An 11,436-nucleotide genomic window follows, 5' to 3' on the forward strand; every position below is an offset into this window, starting at 1 on the left:
AGAGGATACGGTATAAACGTGTCCAGATTAATTAAGGAGGTATTAGTCAGTCGGGATTCTGAAGTGATTTAGGCAACATGCATCTCAAAACGTCTCCTCGGACCGGCATGCGATAGTGATTTCCATGGCCTAAGCTCCTCGTTCAGATCAAATCCATTAAAGGCGGTACGACAACACCGGAGACCTTTGGTCCATTTACCGTCTGACTACACGAGCCCGTTTATCACAACAGCGCCTGATCCACGACTCGGATGTCAAAGAGATTCTGAAAAGACGAGGAAAAATGCAGATACAAATTAGTCAGAGGAAAGTGAGAAAATCTACGATCAGTGTGAAGTGTAGACACTCAAGTTTTGGTATAGGAGGCTACTATTATATTTTTTATAACTGTTTTGATTTTCAAATTAAGTTTCTACTAACTTTCCACCCAAAAGCTTGCAATTTTTAGGGATTACAAACAATAGATAGATCAAATATTACTAATATCTCAAATTTGTATAGATTTATGGCTTTGGTTTTCTTGCCGTTTTAGAGTAAAATGTGTTTTGTAAAATATCCTATTTTATATATAGTAAAAAGAATTACATTTTTACATTTTACATTTTCATAAACGTAAAGTTTTTTTTATTTCACTTTCATATTTTTTAAGCTACCAAGTGTCTCCTTTTAAAAGTAACCACACTTAAGTCTGCGCTTCAAAGTATCCAAGATTTATAACAATTGTTAAGTCAGTTTAGAAGCACAAAATATATCTACAAATCTCATTTCAAGCATTGATTCATAAACAGTTGAAAGATTTTTAAGATCATAAGAAACAGATTCAGTAAAGTGTGTCCAACATCTGACTGAAAGAATCAAGTGATACTATATTCAAGTAATTTAGTAAGTTCAGACAACCTATAGTTAATGGATAAATGCACAATTTCTGTTTTCAAATATGACTTTCTATGAATATAATAATTTTTGTAATATAGTGAATTTTGTGTAAATATTATGTAAAATATGCCTTCTCTCGTTATCAACCACTGAAGAATACATATCAGTAGAACAAATCCATATATATATATATATATATATATATATATATTACACACACACACACAAATACATACATACATATAAAACACTCATTTATCCATTTAAAAATGTAGCATGTATTCATTAAAAACTAAAATATTGATTGATTTAATTGAATTTAATTAGATTTTTTATTTATTTTAATTGTTAATATTCTTATTTGACCTAGACACATGTAAGCGATATGATAAAAAAATGATGGATAGTTAGATGATATACAGAGAGACAGATGATGGATGGATGGACAGACACAGATAGATAGATAGATAGATAGATAGATAGATAGATAGATAGATAGATAGATAGATAGATAATTAAATATTAAATCATTATAATGCAACTGTTTTCTTATTAGTTTTTTCTGCATTGTTTATCAATGCCATCATATCTTTATACCAGCGGACATTTTTAAGTTGCAATTTGAATCTAGTCAGATGTGAGTTTAACGTTATACCAATATGAAATTAAGATGTTGCATAAACTAACCCCAGTCTTGATGACATTTCATTACCTTTTACTAGTTAATATATAACTTCAAACTCGCATCACTGGGCACTGTGGGCAGATAAAACTCTCTCACATATGCATTAAACCACGACTGTTTTCACTGACAACAGCATCTCCCAGTATTTATCCAGCAGAATGAATTAAAGTCGTTGTCCTGACAGTTAGTTAGTTATTTAGTCTAACAACCTGACCAGTCCCTCCGCGAACAGCAACCCCCCGCTAAGTGGCTAATGACCGAGGCGTATAATCCTCCTCAAAACAAGCACAAAGATGCTAATTGAATCTCTCTATAAATAGGCTTGACTTCTGCTGCTCCTCCTTTACTAGAAGCGGCACCGAAAACGCCGGTGTTCCGCGAGTTCACGCAGATCCTACCGAGAAATCAGTCGGGCAAGAGCTACATTACACAACAGGTGTCTCCTCAAGTCAGTGGGAGTGTTTATATCGCTTTACTCGGACTGAATCAGAGAGACGCGTTTAGTGGATCCAGCGCGCAATGGTGAGATAAGGAGGCGCGCAAACTTTGAAATCACAGTCCTCTGACAGACAAACCTAGTCATGTTTCCTCTGCCGATGTTCACGGCTGAGCAGGTGGCGCGAGTCTGCGAGAATCTGGAGGAGACTGGAGATATCGAGCGCTTGGGCCGGTTCCTCTGGTCTCTGCCCGCCGCCGTGCCCGGCTCGACCGGGGAACTCCTCAACCGTCACGAGTCGGTGATGCGTGCGCGCGCGCTCGTGGCTTTCCACGGCGGGAATTTCGAGGCTCTCTATCAGATCCTGCAGAGTCACCGGTTCACGCGCGAGTCCCACGCGAAGCTGCAGGACCTGTGGCTGGACGCGCACTACCGCGAGGCGGAGCGGCTGCGGGGGAGACCGTTGGGCCCGGTGGAGAAGTACCGAATCCGGAAGAAGTTTCCCCTTCCTCGAACCATCTGGGACGGCGAGCAGAAGACGCACTGCTTTAAGGTGAGAGTCGGTTTCAAAAGTTTTAAAAAAGTTTCTTGCAAAGTTTTTTTTATATTTTCATTTTGTGTGTGTGTGTGTAAATGTATGTACTTTTATAACGCTAAACTTTTCTATTAGTTTGCATTCAAAAAAAAAAAGAAAAAAAAAAGTTAACGCTGCTGTAAGAGTGACGGTAAAGTTGACATCTTTCATCTACTCTTTTTGAAAGTTGTGAAAACACTATAGTGGAGTTTTTCTTTTGATATTTAAGCAAATGGAAACACAACAAATTAAATTAGCTGAAAAAAAAATAGATGAATTTGTGATTCAATGTATAGGAATCAAAAGTTTGGGTTAAAGAAATTACTTTTATTCAGTAAAGAAGAAGCACTTTTTCACAGACCGTGATGACGTGTTTAACGGTCATCCGCATCGTAAATCATGCAAAGTTTGTTTTATAGGCTATTTACCTTCTTTTTTTATTTTTTTTATGTTTGTAGCCTAAATTTATAATACTAAACTTACTATTATATTACATTTGCACTATGGATAATAATAATAATTATAAACTAGTTGACTATTAACTGACGTGTTTTACCGGTCATCAGCATATATATATATTTTAAATGTATGTACATTTATAACTTTAACTTAGTATTATATTAGCCTACATTTGCAACCATTAAAAAAATAAATAAACAAAGTTAACGCTGATGGATGAGTAACATATAGTTCATCTTTCATCTATTCTTTGTTGTGAAAACACTATTGTGGCGTTTTTCTTTTACTATTTGAGAAAATGGGAACACACAAAAAAATATATTTAATGTAGTCTCCCTTTCACCGCTATAGAAGTTTACCCAATTATGACAACTTCCGGTTCTGAGAATCCTGGGAATGTGAAAAGGGTCTATTGTAAAGTTATTGATGGCTGAAGGAAGGATAGTAAAAGTCTGGAGTGACACACCCACTCATGCCGCCTCGGCACAGTAATATTTTTATGAAAACCTTGAAATGACACAAACAGAAAGATGAGAGTTATGTAGGGGCCATAGATTTTAACCCCTTAACTGCTTTGTTAAAGGTTGAATTGAAATCAATTACTGCCAAACTTCACTGAATAGGATGTCTACTTCATAAATAGTATGAAAATTATGGAAATATAGTTCACTCACACCATATTTGGAAATGGAAGATTCCTTTAATGGTCACCAATGGAGTCTGGTTGTCATTTAGTGGAATAGTTTGGTACTTGCGCCTAAACAAAATCTTACCGAAAGCTAATTTTTTTGAGATGTCAATCTCAAATTTGGTTTTCTTTCCGTTTTAGAGTACAATGTGTTTTGTAAAATATCCTATTTTATATACAGTAAAAATAATTCTATTTTTACATTTTACATTTTCATAAACTTAAACTTCTATAAGTTTTTTTTTCTACTTTATTTTCCACTTCTACAATAATCTACCAAGTGTCTCCTTTAAAAAGTAACCACACTTAAGTCTGTGCTTCAAAGTATCCAAGATTTATAACAATTTAAAGTGAAAATGTCAGTTTAGAAGCACAAAATATGTCTCCAAATCTAATTTCAAGCATTGACTAGATTTTTAAGATCATAAGAAACAAATTCAGTAACGTGTGTCCAACATTTGACTGAAAGAATCAAGTGATACTATATGTAATTTAGTAAGTTCAGACAACATTGTTAATGGATATTTCTGTTCTCAACTATGACTTTCTATGAATATAATAATTTTTGTAATAGTGAATTTTGTGTAAATATAATGTGAAATATGCCACCTTTCTCTCGTTATCAACCACTGAAGAATACATATCAGTTGACCAAATCCATATTATACAAATACATGCATACAAATAAAACACTAATTTATCCGTTTAAAAATGTAGCATGCATTCATTAAAAAAAAAACTCTTCATTAGAATGCATAATCAAAGCCTTAAAAAGTAAAAAAAATAACTAAATAAATACAAAAGCATGCTAAGAGTGCAATACTGAAAGGAAATCAGGATTTGTATCTGATTGTTTATGCACTAAATGTTTTAAATGTTTGGTTCTTGTTGTAACATTGTAGATGAACTGGTTAATTCAAGTCAAAAATAAAATTAGTTGCACTTTATTTTAGGCCTACAGTATGTGTACTTACAGTGTACCTACCTGAGAAAGTACTGGTTATGTAAGGTAACTACATGGGTTAAGGGGGGTAGGTTTCGGGTTAGTACTTAGTTATTACCCAGTTATTGCAAGTACATATGTACATGGGGAACAGGACTCTAAAATAAAGTTTTAGGACTACATTAAGTAACAACAAAGTAATTTGAAGGGTCTGAAAACAGATCTTTGGGTCACAACTGCATTTTCACTTTTAAAAGTGCAAACAAACAGGGCCTTAATTACGCTGCATTCTCAACGCAACAATGTAAACACATCATTAAGCTCCTGCACCTATGATCTCATGCCGAGCGTCTCCGCGCGTCAGGATCCTTGTATAGAGCACACGGCGCATTGAGACGTCGCTGTCGGTCTGTGTGCAGCTTGTTTTAAGCCTCTTGAGCCGAGGACCACCTGTGGCAATTAAGCTCTCTTTCCGCACAGATGACTTTCTACCTTTTCACCCCGTTCCAGACACTAGTGCTCAGATTAACTAACAGCTAAACAAAGCTCTCATAACGAGGCCCTCATTGTTTTTGCAGACCGGCCGAATGTGAATTGCAATGGAAAGTGGATTTTAATACGTGCAGCGTGGCGGCTCGGGTGCTGGGTCACTTTACAGTAGTTACTACCGCAAGGAAATGAACCTTAATCACTGGCCAGTCGACAGATTACTCCAGCAGACGGTAAATGAGATCTGATGGCTCGCTCTTTAACACACAAACCAGGATTGACTCCACAAGCCCTGATCCAGGAACAGTGCTTTAAGCCTAATGCCAACTTCTGTCCTTCTTAGCTCGGATTTCCAAGGACATTATGATGGAAATATCTACTATTGCGTGACCACAAATGCATCTAATGAAGCTTATTGCAGTGAATAAACACTATAAGCAGTGGATTTGATTTATGACTTGAATACAACCAGATTAGTACTTTTTTGGGGTCAGACAAAAATTTTTTGCAGTGAAACGAGATCCTCATTAGCAGACGAGTAAAAATGCGATCTTTAAATACATCTCACCCAGCACACTGATTATTTTAAAGTCCCCCTGTAGTCAATTATTTTATCCCTTAAAACTCACCAAAATTACACATTTAAGCGTTTTTTCTTCATGCCTTAAAATATCTTGAATGTAACTCGACACCCTTGCCTCATTTTGTATGTGTGTTCCTATGAATATGCAAATGAGCCCCGCCTCCACTCACTCACTCAGCTCAGAGATCCACTCGTTGACGATCACACGTTGATCTGATTGGTTACAAGGTAGTTTGTGACGTCAGAAACACCAGCGATTTCAAAGCGTGTTTTTGAGACTGTCTTTGGTTCACTGCAGTTTTAAGGAGAAAATACTCAGCAATGGTGTCGACTTATGAATTTACACATGGTTTGTCTTAAAGCATATTAAAAACACCACATAGACATATAAACAACATTAAAAGCTTGATTTTCCCCACAGGGGGACTTTAAATGTGCTATAATAAGATATAATGCTATTATCCGTCTTGAGCCTTTTAAAGGACTCCAGTGAAACTCGCAAGGTTGGCCAGAAAGGTAATTATAGTTCAGTGTTTCTTGGAAATGTGAGACATTATTTCTGGATAACCACAAAATCGCCTTAAACTAATTGGAAAAATACGAATAAAAACTAATAAAAAATGATTTTATGATTCCACGTATGCACTACGATTCAAAAGTTTGGGTTAAAGAAAATTACTTTTATTTAGTAAAGATGCATTAAACTGATCGAAAGTGACAGTAAAGACATTTGTAATGTTACTAAAGTTTCAAATAAATGCTTTTCAATCATCAGAGATTCCTGAAAAAAGAAAATGTTTCACGGTTTTCCTCAAACATACAGCGGCACAATTGTTTTCAACATTGATAATAATAATCAGAAATGTTTTGTGAGCAGCAAATCAGAATGACTTCTGAAGGATCATGTGACACTGAAGTAACGATGCTGAAAATACAGCTTTGATCACAGGAATAAATGACTGTTTACATTCACATAGAAAACTGTTATTTGAAATAATAATAATAACTAGATGCGAAAGTTCGTCGAGACAAACTTTAAGTTGGCTTGGAAAAGTTTGGACGAGAAGTTTAAAGTAGTTTGAAGTATTACATTACTACTTGATTTGGTCTTTCTCAATCATTTTATAACAATTAAAAATATATTGTTGCCGTCACATGAAAAACGATCAAATTATCAAATAATTGTTCTGGGTGGTTGCTAGGTGGTTGCCATTGTGTTCTGGGTGGTTGTTATGAGATAGATAGATTAGAAATATTAGATAGATTGGAAAATGAGTCTTGATGGATTAGAAATAGAATGGAAAATGAGTCATGATGGATTAGAAATAGAATGGCAGCCAATGAAGTCTGATGAGCCTCTCCACCTGTCAACATCTGAATTTAGTTTAGAGTTAGAATAAAAGAAAGAAAGAAAGAAAGAAAGAAAGAAAGAAAGAATGATTAGTTAAAAAGACAGAAAGAAAGAAAGAAAGAAAAGAGAGAAAGAAAGAAAGAAAGAAAGAAAGAAAGAAAGAAAGAAAGAAAGAAAGAAAAAGAGAGCGAGAAAGAAAGCAAGAAAGAAAGAGAGAAAGAAAGCTTAAATGAGTCTCAATAAATTAGAAATAGTACATAGAATGGCAGCTGATGGATACAGTTGAAGTTTAAATAGTCTTGGCTCAATTTGAACATTCCGCAATGAAAGTCTATGGGATTTTTCCAAGTTTTGATCAGCAATTTTAGGAAAACCGTTAGTCTGATCAGTCAGAAAAGAGCAAGCAACTCGAGTCAGAACCGTTTGAAGGTCTAGTCTGAGTTTAGTGGTTGTAGCCTGAACAGTTTAGGAGGAGTAGCGTGGAGTAATTTTGGCTAAGAATAATAATAATAAGCTTAAATACAATATCAGTATGTTGGCTTTTCCAAGCCAACTTAATAATAATAATAATAATAATATTACACAATTTACTGTATCTTTGATCAAATAAATGCAGCCTTGGTGAGCAAAAACATAAAAAATGTGTACTGACCCTAAATTTGTAAATGTTCGTGTAACTGTAAAGTTAGCAAGAAAAATGATCTTTTTGGACTGAGTAACAGTGGTTTTGATTCTGTGTTTTCCAGGAGCGAACCCGTAGTCTCCTAAGGGAATGGTACCTGCAGGATCCCTATCCAAACCCCTCCAGAAAGCGTCATCTGGCTCAGGCCACCGGTCTCACTCCCACACAGGTGGGCAACTGGTTCAAGAACAGACGACAGCGGGACAGAGCGGCATCTGCTAAAAACAGGTACACAAACTAACACACAGTATCACAGGTACACTCGAGAAATGAATCGCTGCACGATTAATCGTTAAAATCAAACACACACCAACTTATTCTAGCTTCACAAACTCTTTTCAGTCACGCAGCATCATTATTTCTGTGTTATAAATATTCAAATTATCACAGAAGAACTGGGATAAAAGTGAGTAGTTCGGATATAAACACTGATGTCTATGGTAGTGATCAAAATAGACCCTTTGAAAGTAACTTGACGCTTCAAAAAAAGACTGTATAATTACATCGTTACACCAGTAGGTGGCGACAAGTGACTGTTAAAAATGTGTTTGTCATTGAATCATTCATTCAAGAGATTCGTTCAAAAATGCCGATTCATCCAGTAGTATTTTATGAGTGACTCATTGAATCATTCATTAACTAATTAATTCAACTTAATTAGAGATATTTTTTAAATAGACTGCAGCAATTAACATTTTGCCTGAACCTCTGGTAAATTACATGTATTTTGTTTAGTTGTCTGTTCAGATTCCTGGGAGAATTGAAGAACGATTCGTTAGACGTAAATTAGAAATGTTGCCTAGGAAACTAACTGAAATAAATAAGTTTAAGTTGAATTATTAAATAAATAAAACTTGAAATTAAAACTATATAGATAAAAAAAAATAAAAAAAAAATAATAAAAATGACAAAAGCACAACAAAATTCCTAAAACTTAAACTAAAATGAAATATAAAAAAAATATAAAAAATATTAATAAATACTATAATATTATATACATATTATTAAATAACTTTTTTACTGAACTAAAATCAAATATATTTATGTTGACTCAAGCATAGAGTTGCATTTACTTTAATATTCATCAATATTATTGATCTGCCTGCATTGACACCATTATATGAGAACTGAACTGAGCTGGACGATGACATCACGCTTTTCTCCAGAGCGGCTATAGATATAAATTAACTAAATTAATAACTTTTTTACAACAGAAATGAAACATTACTGAACTTACTTAAGCTGGACTGTGACGCTATTTTCTTCTGGAAACAAACTTTGTTGCATTGTTTTCCTGTTATCACTGTAAAGCTGCTTTGAAACAACAATAAAGGTGAAAAATAAAGGTGACTTGCCTTGACTAGAGTGAACATTCTTCTCTTGTTTTTCTCCCCAGACTACAGCAGGATTCCTCGCACCTTCCCTCCGGTAGCTCTCCCGAATGTTCCTCGTCGGATCACCACACGCTCCTCCAGGGCTCGTCCCCGCGGCGTCCCGGGAGCCCGGAGAACAGCGACTGCAGCTCGGGCACGGGGCCGAGGGGGACCGGGGCCTCCACGCCCGACATCTCCGTCAGCAGCGACAGCGAGTTCGAGTCGTGAGGAACGCCTCGTCTGGATCCCGGCAAAAGCTTATAGATGCACTTAAAAGAAAGACTGAGAAATCAGCTTGTGAATGGACTTCCAGATTTGACACACACACACACAAAAAAAAACGCTCCCTCGTTCATGCTTGGTCTGTCCCGGGCCGAAGAGGAACTACGATTTCAAGACTTGAAATCGAACAGACTTCACCTCTTTAAAGGCATGTGCCAAATCAATCTCTTCGGGATCATTGGCTTTTTTGTAACCATACTCGGGTGGCACAAAATATGAGACGTATCAAACGCAGGAAATATTATGCAAATTTTGTACATGAAGTGTAGTCTAGGTCCTCCCTTTCGTAGCACTACACACACGTCTGTCGAAACCGCGAAAGAGAAACTGTCTGATCTGCATGTCCATTGAAAACGGAAGGTAGAAATGACTTGCTGCTCTATGTTTTCATTAGAATATAGCGTAGAGTTACTTGCGCTAACATTGCGTTGTTTTGTTTTTTTGTTGTTAAATGAGGATTGAACAGTTTTACACAGGAATATAACGATGCCACTCTTAGAAGAAAAGGTTCTATATGGAACCTTAAACAAGGGTTCTGTCAGGTGTTGCATATTTAGAACATTTAAATATGGAATCATTCATTTTCTTTTCATTCTTTTTTTTATTTTAATTAAATGTTATGAATTAAACGGCTTGTACACGTACTTTATCACTGGAAATCAAATAACCCATTAAACATAAAAGTATTATGCAATCATTTAATACATTTCTCTTTACAACACTAAAAGCATTTAGTGTTTTTTAAAATGGAGTCCGATGTAGAATCCCAGACTGCACTGTTGCATTCTGGGTATTGAACCTTTTTTTCTAAGAGTGTAGTGTGAATGAACATAGATTAACTGGCATGTCATGGAATATTAATGCTGCTGAACTTGATATATGCTATGAATTCTGCGCCACCAAAACTGCTAACACTAAGAGAAAGTGTTTTAGTATCGTAGAAATGACACACATCACCTCTGAATTAACCTATGCATACTTTCTGTACGTTTTCATTTCAACGAATGGCATCGCTTGTCTCGGTGTGAAGTCATTTTATGTGCCTACACTTTGAGGACGACGTCAGACTGTATGATCGTCCGCTGTTTTTTCATTTTCACACCCATACTCACCGAAGTTACAAGAGCGGGATTGTTTTGTTTTCATTCGTCTGTTGTTTGCAATTTTGAAATAAATGAAATTATTTTTTAAGCAAAGAGCTGTGTGTTCAAAACCTCCTTTGTGCCCTTTACGGCACTCACTAACATCAACTAGATGAGCCATTGATGAAATCATAATATGGCTTTACAAAACCTCAATCAACATTTCAAGAAATAATTTAACAATAAAAGAAGATGTCGTAATTTATTGACTCTCGTGTCATTACAAACATGTACAACCTGCTTTTTCTGTAGAACACAAAAGCAGAAAATCTGACTTCTAAAAAAATTATACCAACTATATTTTATTCTAAAATTATGTTTTGCACTGTTAAATATAATATATTTTCTTCTGTAAATGATAAGGAAACTCATAGCATGTATTTTACTGTAAAAGGTAGGTATTCATTTGTTAAAAAGGCTATACATTTTCTCAATTATGAAGCAATTCATTCCTTCAATACCTCATTTTCAACATATTTTACAGTAAATTAAAGTCCCACTGCAGTCAATCATTTTGTACCTTAAAACTCATCTTTGTTAATCAAAATTACATATTTAAATATTTTCATATTTTCAAAATTACATATTTTTTCCTGTTCTTCCTGCCTTAAAATAGCTTAAATGTTACTCTACAGTTTACACCCTTGCTTCATGAATATGCAAATTAGCCCCATCTCCACCAATCACGGAAGCCCAGATTACCTGATCCACTCGGTAGTAAACACTACAGGCTTAGTAGAAATATTGGTTTAATTCAGATATGTTCGAACCAGAAACTGATTTAAAAGAAGTCAGTCAATTACTGTATTTTTTTGCCATTATTCCATTAAATTTCATATTTTCGGAGTGTGACAGCAATATTAGTGCAGTCAA

General features: G+C 35.3%; 1 protein-coding gene across 1 annotated transcript; it reads left to right on the forward strand.

The window, feature by feature from the left end:
* The first annotated feature begins 1,839 nt into the window (after nt 1-1,839).
* Nucleotides 1,840-10,742, forward strand: six7 (SIX homeobox 7). The gene is made up of 3 exons (XM_082162442.1): nt 1,840-2,550; nt 7,831-7,994; nt 9,163-10,742. The coding sequence occupies exons 1-3, from the start codon at nt 2,143-2,145 to the stop codon at nt 9,365-9,367; spliced, it is 777 nt and encodes a 258-aa protein (XP_082018568.1). The 5' UTR covers nt 1,840-2,142; the 3' UTR covers nt 9,368-10,742.
* The last annotated feature ends 694 nt before the right edge of the window (nt 10,743-11,436 follow it).

Source organism: Leuciscus leuciscus (genome assembly GCF_965113295.1).
Source record: "Leuciscus leuciscus genome assembly, chromosome: 2".
NCBI lineage: Eukaryota > Metazoa > Chordata > Actinopteri > Cypriniformes > Leuciscidae > Leuciscus > Leuciscus leuciscus.

Coding starts and splice junctions, on each gene's coding strand:
- six7 (XM_082162442.1), top strand. CDS start 2,143: ATGTTTCCTCTGCCGATGTTCACGGCTGAGCAGGTGGCGCGAGTCTGC. Junction 2,551..7,830: donor AGAAGACGCACTGCTTTAAG/GTGAGAGTCGGT, acceptor TGTGTTTTCCAG/GAGCGAACCCGTAGTCTCCT. Junction 7,995..9,162: donor GCGGCATCTGCTAAAAACAG/GTACACAAACTA, acceptor TTTTCTCCCCAG/ACTACAGCAGGATTCCTCGC.